The sequence below is a fragment of the Callospermophilus lateralis genome, chromosome 13 (genome assembly GCF_048772815.1).
Source record: "Callospermophilus lateralis isolate mCalLat2 chromosome 13, mCalLat2.hap1, whole genome shotgun sequence".
NCBI classification, from domain to species: domain Eukaryota; kingdom Metazoa; phylum Chordata; class Mammalia; order Rodentia; family Sciuridae; genus Callospermophilus; species Callospermophilus lateralis.
In genome coordinates, this window is record NC_135317.1 from 15,416,320 (window position 1) to 15,432,980 (window position 16,661).

General features: G+C 35.6%; 1 protein-coding gene across 2 annotated transcripts in view; it reads right to left on the bottom strand.

Moving 5' to 3' along the window:
• Window positions 1-16,330, bottom strand: part of Heatr1 (HEAT repeat containing 1) — a 44,866-nt gene extending 28,536 nt beyond the window's left edge. Inside the window, exons 1-17 of one of the 2 annotated variants that reach the window (XM_076831596.1) lie at window positions 16,245-16,330; window positions 15,763-15,932; window positions 15,025-15,241; window positions 13,687-13,828; window positions 11,987-12,088; window positions 11,431-11,571; window positions 9,937-10,148; window positions 9,668-9,801; window positions 8,224-8,326; window positions 7,011-7,121; window positions 6,210-6,327; window positions 5,143-5,250; window positions 4,118-4,213; window positions 3,647-3,735; window positions 2,553-2,764; window positions 1,935-2,056; window positions 1,160-1,351 (exon numbers count right to left, since the gene is read on the bottom strand). In XM_076831596.1, the coding sequence (XP_076687711.1) occupies window positions 1,160-1,351; window positions 1,935-2,056; window positions 2,553-2,764; window positions 3,647-3,735; window positions 4,118-4,213; window positions 5,143-5,250; window positions 6,210-6,327; window positions 7,011-7,121; window positions 8,224-8,326; window positions 9,668-9,801; window positions 9,937-10,148; window positions 11,431-11,571; window positions 11,987-12,088; window positions 13,687-13,828; window positions 15,025-15,241; window positions 15,763-15,904 (2,241 nt within the window). In that variant the 5' untranslated portion in view covers window positions 15,905-15,932; window positions 16,245-16,330. Of the gene's footprint in view, window positions 1-1,159; window positions 1,352-1,934; window positions 2,057-2,552; window positions 2,765-3,646; window positions 3,736-4,117; window positions 4,214-5,142; window positions 5,251-6,209; window positions 6,328-7,010; window positions 7,122-8,223; window positions 8,327-9,667; window positions 9,802-9,936; window positions 10,149-11,430; window positions 11,572-11,986; window positions 12,089-13,686; window positions 13,829-15,024; window positions 15,242-15,762; window positions 15,933-16,193 lie in introns of both variants that reach the window. The other variant, XM_076831595.1, reaches the window with a different exon arrangement.
• Window positions 16,331-16,661: the final 331 nt, after the last annotated feature.

Consider the following 16,661-nt stretch of genomic DNA (forward strand, 5'->3'; position numbering starts at 1 on the left):
CCACAACCCCAGTCCAAGAATTGCATTTCAAAAAGATCTTCAAAGGGACTTCTCTAATTTCACGCTTCCTGCTAATCTAAAGAGGATACATAACAAAATCACCAAAGAAAAAGAATCTAAGTTCAATTTCATCAGACAATGTCTTTTTTGAGGGCTCTGATTGGCACAATGTGCTGCTGCAACTGCAACATGCTCAGAAAGGGTATTTAAATATAAAGCAATATGGTCTACTTTTATATAAAAAATTGATACACACTTTTAACACTAAGAAGTATAATTCCAATTACCACACTTCACAAAAGAAAAAGAAGCTAGACATTAAGAGCTCACATGAAACACTTTAAAAAATATGAAGATCCATTCTTAAAGTTTATGTAACTTTAGCTAACAATGGCTATGATCAGAATTCATATATCCTGAAAGTGTAAATAAATGTAATAAAATGTGATTCATTTTAGCAAATCCTATAATGTGTATTCCTTTGAAATTTGGAGGAAAAATAAACAAAATACAATTATGAAAAAAAATAATCTCATTACCTCAAGATGTAGTACTAGATAGAAATAAAATAGTTGAAACATGTCCCTGTAATACTGTCAAAGACAACAGAAGGCTGGAAAGATCCATATCTAATAGAATATTTGATTTTTAAAATATACAAGATCTTGGGGGTTGGAGTTGTAGCTCAGTGGTAGTATACTTGCCTAACGTGTGAGGCACTGGGTTCGATTCTCAGCACTGAATATAAATAAATGAATAAGATAAAGGTCCACCAACATCTAAAAAAAATTTTTAGAAATATAAACAAGATCTCGTTTTAGTAAATAATAGAATTAAATAATGTTTTGTTCAAGTACTAATACACTAAGCAAATTGTTCATCAGTCAAGGTAGTTAAATATAACTTGGAAAACTACCCAATAAAGATAATAAAGGGAAGACATAAAAACTTACAACCTTGCAACTCTACAATTCAATTAAATTTTCTGCAAAAGCATGGGAGCATCTAACTCAGGACCTCACTGCAACCCAAGGTGCTTCACGTTTCTCCCACCTAGCAACCAGACACCACATCTCTGCCTCTGAGTTTTGGTTTTGCTGTAACAGGTCAGGTTTTCAACTGACTCAATATTCAGCTTTCTGCAGACTGCACTCCTTACCATCGCAGTAATGACACTTTCCAGCTTCTTTATTTTTTTCTGCAACAAACTGAAGACTCTCATTGCAAATGGAAAGCGAGTTTCTTTTAAAGATGAACAGCAGGAGACAAGTACAGACACAATCACGTGAAATGTTACTTTCTGCTTCAGACTAAAAGTCTCCTTTTCACCAGCGTTTATTAAATCTTCAACCTTGAAAAACAAACACATTCCATTACTGGTAACTCTTAATCTTTGTAAAACAGCTTTTTCTATCTCAGGCCTATTGAGGTATTGTGTGTTTTACGTACAAAGTTAGAGGACAAATATAAAGCTTTTAAAAATATAATAAGCACTGATTTCTAAGTACTTAAAAATAAATATTCTCAGAAACTAGATGAACATAATCACACTTGCAAACTAGTTAATGTGTTCAAATCACAGTTATTAACTTTACAAAGCTTTACTCATTAAGGCAAATACTCTTCTACTTTGCTACTTTAATAAAAAAAAAAAAAAAAACTTTTAAGTTTTAAATGAGAATGAGAAGGAAAAATGAAGGTGAAAAAGAACACATTATTCTCACTAGTCCAATTCAGAACCACAGTGAAAAGAATGATATACCAAGGCTCTCAAACATTCTGCAAAATATCTGAACGACATTTTACTTGTTTAAAGTAAGATAATCAGTATATTCAAGAATGCAAATAAATAAGAAGAATCTAGAAAAACAGAAGCGGAGAGTTCAATAAGAGCATAAGAAGGAAAGCTGGGGTGGACATCAATAGACACCTACCATTTTCAACATTGAAGAAGGGACTCCTGAATTTATATTGCCAGCCAACACTTGAATCATCTTCTGATTTGCTACACCACTCAGTTTTCCTGATTTTGTGCTTTTAATCACACTTTCAAGAGCTGTAAAAAATTATGAATAGAGTGTCCTCATGCCACCAACACTCACATATAGAACTGTGTAAAGTAAGGAATTTGTGTAAAAATTCCAGTATTGCTCTTCAAAGGTTTACTTTTTATTTTTCTTTCTTATCCAGTTCTGAATATCTGAGTCAACTTCCTTTTCTTTTTTTTGTGATATGAAGGACTGAGCCACATCTCCAGCCCTTTTTTATATTTTATTTAGAGACAGGGCCTCACTAAGTTGCTGAAGCTGGCTTTGAACTCACTATCCTCCTGCCTCAGCTTCCCTAGCTGCTAGAATTACAGGGGTGCACCACTGCGCCCAGCCCAATTTCCTTTTTGTTGTATATTTTTCATCTTGGCAATATTTTTAAAAAAATTGTGCTGAGATAAAATAAACACAATTTATTCAAATAGTGAATACAGACAGTTTTAAATTTACTATCTTTAAAGTGTTACCTGTTTGCTTTTTCTAAAACTCACCTAAATTTCTTACCTTCTTTCCAGCCTTTTAACAGAGGATGCAGAGAGCAAATTCCGGATTTTGATAAATACAAAGCGATTTTCACTTCAGCAGATCCCACATCATCATCAGTGATAACCATGAAAGGCAGCAAATGCACAACCACCTGATTTGACAACTGATCATTTCCACTTAGTATCTCTTCTCTAATTAATACATCTGCTGCTATCTCAAGGGCCCTGTACCTAAGAGATACATGAGCATGTTTTGTTGAAACATGTTCGAGACTTAAGTAAAAATTAATCATTATGTTGTTTATAGTTTAACTGACAAAATCTCCTTACCAAAAAAGTATTATTCAGAAACATATCTCTTAAAATCCATGCTAATAAAGGAGTTACCTTTTATATATGTAAACATTTTTATAAATTACCTTATGTTATCTTGTCAATTAAAAAAAATTAAAAATCAACACCTTAACTATAATACATATATCAAATTGCGTATCTCAACTTCTCTACTTACCAGAGATTCACTCATACATTCAAAAAACTAACTAAGCACATCCTATATCATTATATACACATACGAATGTGAGAAATATCTGTACGACAGACACAAAACCACATATGACATGCCCTCGTGCTCTAAGGAGCTGGAAAATGCTTATGTTCCCAAAATGAAATAACCAAAGCTCATCAAATACTACCAGAAGATATCGTGTGCCTCTGAACTTATTTATGTCTGTATTCAATTACAAAGTAATAATTATGTAAAAGTAGTATAGAGTAAAAAAAAAAAAAATCAGAAAACTCTTCATCCTACAAAATTTATTATATCTTAACACACCACATATTAATATATATTATTAGTATATGACATATTTTTGTATTTTACTTAAAAATTTCATACACAGAAATTATGAAAAATACACATAAACCCAAATTAGTTATAAAATGCAAGAAGACGTTACATTAGGATCTTTCCTACTACCACAACCAAAAGGCCACATAACTAAACTATTAGTTGAAAATTTAAAAAAAGAAAGAAAGAAAATCAATTTGTACTTGGTACAAGAACTCCATTCAAAAGAGCATGAAGAGAACAGAAGAGAAATGAATACATACCACTTCCTATTCTTTGAAAGTTCTGCTCTTTGAAAGAGATTCAGAAGATTTGAAACAGTTACTTCTGCACTGAAGTGTTGCTGGAAAATCTAGAGGGGGAAAAAACCCAAGAGCAAATATTTACATGCCTCAAACATATATGGTGTTTCAAAAATGAACTTTAAAAAATAATGAATTATGATGAATTTTTCCTAACAATCGCAGTATAAAGTTTATGAGAGAAAATTTCTCAAAAGTGGCACTCATTACCCAATTTTTTATGGTCCCAAGGTATTGCTATTGATAACTGTGAAGTCTAATTACTTCTTTGAACTCCCTCTAAAACAGACTTAAGTCTGTGCTCTCACGTGAACAAATTTCCAATGGAGTAATAATTTCCAAATATACTCTAGTCTACAGCAGAGAATAATGTGAGAAAAGCAATAAAATATTCACAAAATGTAAACGTTCACAAACAACAAATTTACTCACCTCAAAAGCACTCAGAGCCGACAAAACAACATCTATGTTATCATCACCTAATCGGGTTAAAATAGCTTCTTTTATGAAAGACTCATCAATGCCTTCCTAAGCAAGAGAAAAATAAATTAATTCAGCTGCTGCTATAAACCTCACAAGACTAGCCAGAAAGGAGGAGTGGTTTTATGAAATGCACTCCAGAATCTCAATTATAGGCCCAAGTACTAGAGGAAAAAAAGTCAAACACACAGGAACGGAGCAATCTATCATGGGCCTTATAAGACTAGTAATTTAGTAAAAACTTCTTCCAGTTTCCACTGAAGGAACTGGATTATATTTATAATCCTTTTTAAAGTAAGGAGTTGATCTTGTTAAAACAAGAGCCCAGATATTGAAATACATAGACTAAAGAGCAAGAATGTCCAGGTTTAAATCCAAACTCTGCTGTCCAGTAGGTATGAGACCTTTGGCAAGTTCCCTAATTCTGGGCTGCACTGTTGCCTTGGAAATAGGACTGCTCATAAGAACATCTAACTCAAAACGTTGTCATAGGCTTAAAAACACACACTAGGGCTGGGGTTGTGGCTCAGCAGTAGAGCGCTTGCCTAGCACATGCGAGGCCCTGGGTTTGATCCTCCGCACCACATAAAAATAAATAAATAAATAAATAAAAATACTGTGTCCAACCACAACTAAAAAATAAATATTTTTAAAAAATGCATCAAAATAAAGCATTTCTCAGAACTTCAGTATTAAATCAACTACCTTTGAAGAACATTTTCACAGATCCTAAAGTTGCTTTAAATTATTACTTATAACAACTTTAAAATTGAGTTAACTTTTTAAAATACACAAGACACAAAACAAAAATACAAAACATTTTTTAAAATCAACATTGTAAATATCAAAAACTATAAAATTAATTTCTATAATTATATAATATCAATTCTTAATGATAACTTCAATTTCTTATTCTAAAATTATTCTGCTCATCAGAAGGTCAAAGAAATCACATTTGAAAATTATCTGACACAAACCTTTGATGTTCTCATGACATTTTTCAGATGATTAACAGCCAGAAGTCGCACAGGAGCAAGTGGATGATTCAGACTAAGCATCAAGGAAGTATCAGAATCTGCTAAAATCTGTGGGTTCAACAAAAATATCCAATGATTTCACCTAATCTGAGTAGCATACGAATGGTAATAAAAATACCCCAAACTGCACAACATATTCGATTACACCCATCTAAAACTACAAAAACAAAAAGTAAAGCAAAATTGTCTCCAGAACATGGTAAATCACAACAAATGAAATGGTTGTATTTTGTGTGTACTTGTGTGTATGAGTAGGTTCAATTTAGTGAAGAAATTCTATGAAATTCTATGAAATAACTCTGCCCTTTCTACAGATACCTATTTCAGAGTGAACAGCACCCCAAAACAAAAAAAATCTCAAAATTAGTGGAACATAAACCTGAGAATCAAATTAATGACAATTTAATTAATAAATGTAATCAGACTAAGAAGAAAATCTACCTCTCAACCCAAGATTTGGAAATGCAACATTGTTAAAGATAAAAGTCTGATTATGTAAGAGAAAAACTAAACCTATCATATTCCCTTCATAATACCCATTTTCAAGACTAATTGTAAGAGCTTCTGCTTACACGTATAACTTCTAGCATAAAAACCTAGGGTGAAAGCACCAGATTTTGGAAGTCCTACCATGATCACCATTTTTCCTAATCATAACTGAAACAGCCACATGGGGTCAGTGAATACTACAGTTAAAGCACAGACCCAGAGAAAGACAAGAAGCACCACCTTCTGGTGACTGTTATTGAATACCATATATGAAATTCCCCAACAACTGTTTTCCTGAAATATGCATCATGTTCAGTTATTTAAAATTACTGTACTTTCTTCAATATGTAACTCTTGCTTCTGAGCCTTACATCAAACAACCAGGCAAACTGTTCAGTCTCGTTTCTGATTTTTTCCAGAAGGAAGGAGAGTAGGACATTTCCAAATGTAGCTCTTCGAGCAACCACATAATGTCTATTTACTAAAAATCACAATTCCTCTATAGAAGAACAACATACCTGATACTTTCCTCCACTTGTGGAAAGAGAAATAAATTGGTGAAAAAGTTCCTGTTTTTTAAGAGCTGTAATTTCTTTTAGGTGATCCTCTAACACAACATCCAATGTGCTGGGATACCTAGGAAGAGATAGAAGAGTTCATTCACTTAAAAAAGTTACTAACCACATACACCATACATGTATAAAGAAAAGAAATAAAATGAAATTTTAAAAATAACTGAAAATGAAACTTTAAATTTAACAAATGAGGGCTGGGGTTGTAGCACACTGATAGAGTGCTTGCCTAGCATATGTGAGCCACTGAATTCAATCCTCAGTACCACAAAAAAATAAAAAAATAAATAAAATAAAGGTCCATCAACAACAACAAAAAAAAACTTTTAAAAAACTAATTTAACAAATGGTATACATAAAATCAAGTGATCAAGTTTGGGACTCTTATAGCTTCAAGAATGAAATAGTGTCTCTATAAAAAAAAAATTACACTCTCCACAGTCCCCATTCAACACCTATTTCCTTTTTTATCTTGTATTTTTTTCTGTAACTAGTTATATATGACAGTAGAATGCATTTTAACATACCATACATAAATGAAGTATAACTTCTCATTTTTCTGGTTGTGCATGCCCTATTTCCTTTTGTATTTCAAATATACTTAATTTCTATTCTTGTATCTTCATGAAAAGGAAAAAATACGAAGTTACAAGTTACAATATATCAAGGTATGACCTGTGAACTTTATCTTCACAGAACTGGAGGAAGTATACAGGAACAAAGAGCATAAACACACATAGAGCTTACTTGCTTTCCAATAGTCTGATGAGTGGAAGAAATTGTTCATTAAGCAAAGACACTTTATTAGGATCAATTTCTTCCTGTGAACAATATGAAATATACTCTTCAAAAAGAAGGCTGAAAAAGGAAGTAGAAATATCAACAGATAGAATTATCATTCATTCAGTCCTTCCTATGACCTAGGTAATTTACAAATATTATCTCTGTCATACCTGTACCAAGTTAGCAATTATAAAACCTCTTTTACTGATTTAAAAAAAAAAGCTAAGGCATAAGACATTTTCCAATTTGTCTGAGGTCCAAATAAATAGCAAAAAACCCAACCCTTAGCCCTTATGTACCAGAAAAGGAAGATTGGGATTTTTAATTTTAAACCCCATTCTCTTTCTCGAGCCTAAACTAAGCCTTCACATGAACACTGTCATTTAACTCTCAGCCCAACCTCTGAGCAAGGGGACAAATGATGCACATCAGCAGACAGGTCCCTGTCAACCTCACACAATGGCAAAAATAGATCCAGGGTCTGACCTCCAGAACTTACTGCTCTAGTGGAAGGGTGGAAGCAGGATTGTAACCTATTGCAATTTTATTCACTGTTACCAAGTTTAATTAGGAAAAGAAAAAAAAGAAGATACAATTTTGTTTGTTTTTTGAGATAGGTCTTCACTAGGTTTTCCAGGCTGGCCTTGAATTCATGAACTCAAGTGATCCTCCAACTCAGCTTCCCAAGCAGCTGGAATTACAGGTTATGTACCACCATGCCTAGCTAGAAACAATCTTTACTGCATGCTTATCCCCAATATTAAGTTTCCAAATGAGTTCCAATAGTGTTGAAACTTTTTTGGGGGAATACTGGAGATTGAACTTAAGGGTACTTGGCCACTGAGTCACATCCCCAGCCCTACTTTGTATTTTATTTAGGGACAGGGTCTCACTGAGTTGCTTAGTGTCTCACTTTTGCTGGGGCTGGCTTTGAACTTGAGATCAAGCTGCTGGGATTACAGGAGTGTGCCACCGCACCCAACTTAGTAGTAATTTTAAACACTAACAAATTGCATTCAATTTAGCTTACCCATTACCTTCCATTTCCTTCTATAAGCTATAAAGACAAACAGAAAACTTACTTTTGCTGTTTTTGCTTTTGCTAACCAATGCTGAAACAAATACTGATTGAGCCACAGGCATGAAAATCAGAAGCATGTTAAAAACAATAGCTTACCTGGCTAACAAGTGGTCTACATTGTTCTTCAGTGATATTTTTGTAAGTATAGATTCCAAGAGTGTCTTATAGATTTGACCATCTCCTTCTTCAGTTTTTTCTCCTTAATATGTAACAAATTAAACTGAGTCAGGAGAAATTCTTTTGCATGCTCACATGATAAAATTTACTTATAGCAGAAAATTTTTCTAAAAGTAATTTTTAATATATAAATTGACATTTAGCTTTCCTCCTATTTTTAAAGATGTATGATCTATTTATATTTCTCAAACCATTTTCTCTTTATCTGATACTCTCTCTATTGGGGGCAGGAGGATACAAAGACTAAAATTTTTGCACTTCTGTTTTATTATGAACATAAGTATGAGAATATTTGTTGACAACAAATACTACCAGGTCACATTAGAAGTTAGTGGTGAAGCTGGGGCATGAGCCTAGCTCTTATAAACTGTATCTGAAAACAGGCTATACTTCTACTGTGATAGCTCCTTACTGAGCCAAGGTTATCACTTTCTAGTCTAGATTTACTATAATCGTGGATCTAATATTAGATGCTGTTTCAAAGCCTGGGATTACATTATTCATCATTATTAGGATACAAAGAACACATTTCCATTTATGCTAGCCATTTTTCTGAAATGCAAGATTTACACTAAGATTCGGTTGTGCAGATCTTATTGTCCAACAGACTGACATAATTCTAAAGGAGTCTTTCTTATCATTCTCGAAGTAGCAAGAGGACCAAGTATTTCCTCCTCCTTTCTGTGTTTATTAAAGGATAAAAACAAATATGCAAATAACTACTTAACTACTTTCTAATTAATCTTTTAAGTTTTTTTTAATAATTAGTATTTTTAATGCATGAGATTTTCTTGGACTTTTTTTTTTTTTTTTTGGTACCAAGCATTTAACCATGAAGCCACATCCCCAGTCTGATTTTTTTATTTAGAGTCAGGGTCTAACTAAGTTGCTCAGGGGCTCCCTACATTGCTGAGGCTGGCTTTAAACTTGTAATCCTCCTGCCTCAGTCTCCTGAGCCACTGGGATTAACAAGCATGTGCCTCCAAGCCTGGCTGGACTTATATATTAATGACTCTCAGAAGAAAAAAATTTTTTTGGCAGCTGGATATTTAGTGTGAATTAATCACTAAAGATCACTAAGTACCTAAAGGAGAAAGAAAAAGTTTACTGAGTATATACTTTAACATAATCCCATGGTCTTTTTTCGTGTAGAGACTATTTGATAGAATTCTCAGAAATCACTTAGTAATTCCAGGATCTCTCCCATCCCAAATCTTTCTCACACAGGAACAACAGATAAGGTGCATGGAAACAATTAGACAGTGGGAATTTTAAATGGTCTGAAGGTATTATAAAGAGTGAGTTCCTATCAAGAGTCACACTTTAGAAAGTAAGCTCTAAACACAGACATACAACTATGTACCTGGATTGTGATGAATGAGGGCGACCACCAGATGGGGAAGCATATAACGCAGAAGAGGACTGACATCATGTGTTTCAGAAATACCGTGAAGTATTGCAGTAAGATCGGGAACATTACACAAGTGAGGAAAAGGCCTTTGAAGCAAGTACATATGAGGTTGACAAGTGAGACAAGCAGCAATATAAAAAGTCTATAACTCATTTCACAAAAATTTTCCAAATAACTACATTCACTCAACTAGCATCATTTCTCAGTTCAATGATACTTACTTTTTCCCAAGGCTCTCTGGCTTCTGTCTCTGGAGAAGAACAATCAAGCAACCTAATCCATCCTTGACCAAGGAGGGTACTTTAGTCAATGTTCTGATGATCTGTGATGCCAGTGAATTAACAACTGTATCTTCCATTGTCACTTTTACAGAGATCTGACATATTATCATGTATGTTGCAGCTCTGTAATCTGGTAAAGATGATTTTAATCCCTACATATTTTTGAAATATAAGAAAAATGCCCAAGCATAAGGGTTATTTTCTTCTACTTAAAATGTTACTTTTACCATAACAAATTATTACATCACATATATGTGTATCAAAACATCATGATACCTCATAAATATATAATTTTTATGTTTAATGTGCCCATTAAAAATAAAATTTTAAAAATGTAACAAAGTAGATATTAATAACAACTACACACAAGGACAATTAACCAATCATTCTTCAAAAGTAGAAAATCCACTAATTGAGCCCATTCCTGAGTTGACCCAGGGATGAAATGCATCTATTAGATGAGAGAAGAGATCTCTGAAATCTTCTAACTCAAACATACACTATGCATCCTGACAGGAACCAACATGCTCTGCTTTTATCTGGAAATCCCTATCTGTGGAAGGGAGACTTCAATCAGATCACTAACAGAAGTAAAAAAAAAAAAAAATCTGATAAAGAACGTTGGGGCAATTGTGGGAAGTGAGCCTCACAGGATTCTATGAAGTCAGCAGGCAGCAAGGCACTTGAGAGAAAGAAATCCCAAGAAGCAGAAGCCAGTGCAGAGAGAACAGATGCATGTCTGTCTGCACCCTGAAGACTGTCTGCTCTTCTCTTTCCAATAAAGAGACTGCTATTGGGCTGGGGACATGGCTCAAGAGGTAACACGCTTGCCTGGCATGCGTGGGGCGCTGGGTTGGATCCTCAGCACCACATAAAAATAAAATAAAAATGTGTGTCCACAGAAAACTGAAAAATAAATATTAAAAAAATTCTCCCTCTATTTCTCTCTCTCCTCTCTATCTTAAAAAAAAGAGAGAGAGAGAGAGAGAGAGACTGCTAAAGTTATAGATCTGGAAGACAGCAGCTGGGCTATAGAGCCAACAGTTATTCTCTCTCTCTTTTTTTTTTTTTTGGTATCAGAGATTAAATTCAGGGGCACTTTACCACTGAGCCACATACCTAGTCCCTTTAAAATTTTTATTTTGAGACAGGGTCTTGCTAAGTTGCTATGGTTTGCTTTCAACTTGCAATCCTCCTACCTCAGCCTCCTAAGTCACTGGAATTATAGGAATGTGCCCAGCCCAATGGTTATTCTTAAAAACCTAATTAAGGTATGAAAAAAATTATATTTTTACATAAAGATTAAGTCTTATCAATCATCTAAAATAAAATGTACACTTAAAAACATTTTTACTTAAATGAAATTTTCAAAATTAAGAAAATTCCATTAAATTCAATTAAACATAAAATACTTGACATATCGACAGGACCAACCTTTTGGATATATGGAAATAGTTTGGCAACGATACTGTCTGATATTTCTTCAGCAGCCACTAAAGCAGACACGATGGTAGAAGCATAAAAAGCCAAGAGCACCCGCAACTGAGCAGAGCTTCCTGGGTACTCAGCAAATACCTGAAACAAGGAACACAAACCAAAAATGCAGGGGAGCAGATGAAGACACAAAAATATTTATAGCTCTCCTGACCTATTTTGTCATTTTAATTTTTACATTTGTAACAACAAGTACACAACAGGACAAGAATGAAATGCCTAACAATCTTCCTGATATTTTTAGATGTTTCTTTGTTTAAATGATCACCATTACCTAGAATATGACAAGGAACAGACTTATTTATCTTTGTAGAAAAACACCTTTGGTGAGAAAAGACTTAAAATGTTCATGCCCCAACACAGCATAACATTTAACAAAAGGAATTTCTTCAAATCCATTATTCTTAGGTTAAGGCTTTATTTAGTATGCCTTCTTCTTTCAGAGCAAGCAACCATTTCATGGACTCAAACATGCATGAAACAATACACTACTCACCTTCACAGACTTGGTCACCAGGCTACAAATGAAATCCATGAATCCCAGATCTTTGTAGCAATGGGTAATCAAGGTGCCCTTAGCTAAGGGCACTCCTGATTGCTGTAATTGACAGAAAAAATAAGATATTAAGGATATTCATCAATTAATCATTATTTTCAAGTACCTACCCTAATTATGTCTTTATACTGAAGTTCATGAATACAAAATTTAATCACATACCATTAATTGTATTGATGAAATAAATAAATAAAATAATAAATAAAACTATGCAGACTCCAGAAATCAAAAAAAGCAGGCCAACAATGAAGGCAAAGAACTCAGTGGAAAATACTTAGTATATGTCACATTTTGGTATGTATTTATATAAAGCTGGATTCTCTAGCTTCTTAGTAATTCTACTGGTTGTATTTGATTTCTGAGTTAATGTGACATGGGTTTACCACTGCTTTGCAAAAAATGCTAATAAAGAAAATAGACCAGGAATCTGCCCCGCTTACATCATTACTCATACCACCTAGCATTGTACACAGTCTGTATGGAGTGCTCAAACACTGAATAAATCAATGAAAGGCGAATCTGGAGTAACCTTTAGGAAGAATGAGGTTTGGATGCCTCAAATACAAGTTTCTAGGGAGTAGCAGAGTTTGTGTGTGCAGATCAGTGGAAAAGCTTTTATGGCAGACAGAATGTTGGGAACTGCAGATGAATAGGCAGCTTTATCATAGGTTGCCTTTTTTTTTTTTAATATTCTTTTAGTTGTTGATGGACCTTTATTTTAATTATATGTGGTGCTGAGAATCAAACCTAGTGCCTCACACATGCTAGGCAAGTACTCTACCACTGAGCCACAACCCCATCCTAAGTTGGCCTTTTTGACACTTTAGTTCAAGTGCTTTATAGCCAGATTCTTAAATTCTCCTTTGAATTAAAAATTCCTCATTCCTTTCCTTTAACTCATTCTGATTGGTGTCCTCACCATCATCATCTGTCGAATTTTCTGCAGTTTCATGGCTACTTTTATGCTCATGTACCCTCTTCTCAACTGGATTACCAGGCTCAATATAGCGTACGTAATTAAATGCTAACAACATATACTTCCGTGTTGCAAAGTGCTAATGGCAAGTCAGTGGTTTTACTGTAATTCTGTGTTTTCTGATCTTACACAGACCCTTTCTGCTAGGCAACTATCCTTTATTCATTTGTAAATCAACTTCTAATACCGCATTCATAATTTTTGTAATTTCCTGGAGCTTTTCAACTTATTCTTATCCTTTTAATTTTGGTCTTTCATCATCTCCAACTTCTTCAGTTCCAAAACTTAAAATGCCAAACATCATGGAGCAGTGGAAAAAGACACAGGCTGTTAACATCAGATTGGGATTCAAATTCCAACTCTGCACTTCATAGTCATATGAACTTTAGCAAGTAACTTAATTTTTTAAGCCTGTCTTCATCAGTAAAAAAACAGTTCTGTAAGAATTTAAGATAATATAACATAAAATGCCTAGACTGACGTTCAGATCCTAAATAAATACCAAATGTTATCAGTTAATTTCAACTGGAAGTCAGAAAATAAAATATAGATAATATCTGAACTATCCCCAGGAACACAAAGAACTTAATTTTTTTTCCAAATTACACCCCTTAACAAGGTTTGTAATAATTACATAAAGACATACATCATTTAATAATCATACCTTAACTGGGAACAACCAGAACCACTTGTGCTTTGGATTATGAATTTTTAGAAGTTGTATAACCCGCACAAATATTCTTGTCTCATGGTATGGCAGAACACAACCAATGAGGCTATCTTGATTATAAAGATGGATGTGAAATCTAAGGAAAAAGCAAACAATTCAAATTGACACAAAATTTATAAGTATATTTCCCGACATGTCCAAATTACATACGAATAAGCTAAAAATACCTAGAATATAGCAGATAAATTCTGAAGATACATTAAAGTCTTCTCAGTCTTCAGAATCTAGCTCACACCTTGCTCCTTTCTCAAGGTGCTTTTCCTAAGTCTCCAGGCAAGTGTTCCCTCTTACATCTAACTGTCCTATGCCTTTACATGTACTTTTTCTTACATTACCAAACTGCTTTGCCTTTTATTAGTTTTACATATACTTTAGAATTAGCCAACATGTTATTTTTCCATAAAGTTTTCTTTTCTCAATGACTCCAGAGCTACCCCCTGCCCCAAATTTTACATAAATCTTTACTAAGACATTTATTTCAAAATAGTACCCAAGAGTAAACTACTTATCTGTGTATCAAAGTATTTGTTGAATTAGTTAACAAAGAAATATATGAAAAATCAAATGCAAAAGTTCTTATATTAAGGATGTATTTGGGAGAAACTAAGTGCTAGACAACAAAGGGAAATTTTATGCACTTCTCTAATGTTCTAGTAATCAGAAGATCCAAGTTAAAAGTAGGTTTTCTTTTAAAAGGAAACTACTATACTTGCTCATTTCCATTAGTGAAATGAACATCTTTCTACTTCTAAAATACATATACGGGAACAACAAACACAAATATGTAAGCTCTAATATGATGCCAATCAATGAGGAAATGAACAGAAAACTTACTAACAATTTCCAAAGCAGAGAAAGATCAGACCTTGAAAACAAACTTCATGTATACCCTAGTTCTGTTCTTAAGCTCCTCAGAACTAATGAGTTTAAAACAAATGGATCTTAAGTAGAGTGCTTTTTTTTTTTTTTTGAGAGAGAGAGAGAGAGAAGAGAGAGAGGTTTTTTTTAATATTTATTTTTCAGTTTTTGGTGAACACAACATCTTTATTTTATTTTATGCGGTGCTGAGATCAAACCCAGCGCCCTGCACATGCCAGGCGAGCGCGTTACCGCTTAAGCCACATTCCAAGTCCAGTAGAGTGTTTTAACAGAAGAACATGCTTATTTCCAAGTTCTAGACATATTAAGCTCTCAACATAGTAAGGGGTCTTCAACTACTTAATTTTTTAAAAGAGGCCAGCCCACAGTTATTTCTGTAATTCCATCAGCTACCTGTGAATCAACCACTCCAGACACTTATGCGCTGGCTTAAGCAGGAAGTATGGGGACAAATGAATAAGAAATAATGAAATATTTTCATCCAGCTGTTTGTTCACGGCTTTGGTCTGAACACTGCGTTCCAAGGTCTTTGCTAGCTGGCTGAACAAAGGTGCTTCAAACTGCTCAAAGGCAGGATCAATTCCAAGCAGCTCTTCCAGGCCAGTGCATCCTAGGAAAAGGTAGGTTTATTTAACAAGTCTCTGCAAGTAAACTCATCCCATCCTCTTTTACAGTTTTACTGAAAGTCTATGAATTCTTTTAGCATGTGTAACACACAACCTAGTTCCAAACAGATTTCTAGTTTTCAACACACAAGACTTAATCTTATGTCATTAAGCAGGAGAAAAGAAAAGTACTTCAGGGCAGAAGCAACTTTTCTTCTTGCTTTCTTAAATCCTGTTTAAATATCCTCTACAAAAACTAGGCCACTCCTCCTGGAAGACTTCTCTATCCCAGCACAACCCCAGTCCCTTTTTAGCTATTCTTTCTTTTTACGTATTAGTTTACCTTCCTAATCTTGTTTCTTGTTTCTGAGACTCAGATACCACTACCTAAATATGTTTCAAGCACCTAGCACAAGGTTAAGTTGTCACGTTACAAATGCTAGGGAAGAAAGCAGGGCAAAAGAGAAAACAAGAAAATACAGCAACGCTCCGAAAACAAACGCTTTAAAAGTTAAGGGTGGCTCACCGATGGCAAAGGCGGTGTCCCTGTCGATGGTGGCCGCTTCCTTGGGGTCAAACAACAAAGAGGCAACTTCATCTCTAGACAAGAGACTGGGATCACTTTGAGGGAGGGCGAGTCGTTGCAGCTGCTGGGCTAAGGACGTCATCTTTCACGCCCGCAACTTCTAAAAAACACTAAGAAACACAACCGCTGGGAGAGGTGCGTGCGAAACTACAGGAGGCTCCTCTGAAAGCTGTCAATGCCGCCGGTGCAGGCAGCTTTCCCCGGCACGCAGCGCCCTGCAGCACGCACGAATCCGCTGACCCGGAGTCGCCGAACCCCGACTTGCAAACACCCAGACAAGAGCGTCAACCGCGGGCTCCAGTCCCCGGGCCGCGCCAAGGCTTTCCTCGACCCCGAACCCCGCGGACACCCCGGCCCCACGGACGCCTTACCTTCCCGCGGCAGAGCGCCCCGGTCCGCAGCCACACCAAGCAGCTCCTCACCCGAAGCGCTGAATTTCAACAGGACTTGGAAGCCAAAAACACCTCACAGAGGCTACCACATGGCATCCGCGAGCCCAGCCCTCGACCGGAAACCTGCGGCAAATTTCAGAGGAGCTTCCGGTTCCGGTGTCTACGGCAAGAGAAGAGGTACAATCTTAAGAGACACAGAGGAGCCAGCCCCGCCTCCCCGCCGCGAGGCCCCGCCCTCGCACCCCGCCTCCCAGCTGGCAGCGGGCCTCCAACCGTGGCTTTCCGCTCTCTCTCTCTGGAGCAGCGGTCTTGAACTCAACGGTTAGCGTCAGGGTGTCAACCTCCGGCGAGGCTTTTTGCAAACTCTAAGGATCTGTAGCCGCAGTCATTCACTCAATACGCACCTATCCAGCAGCCGGGCGCAGTGTCGCGTAATGTCGCGTCGCG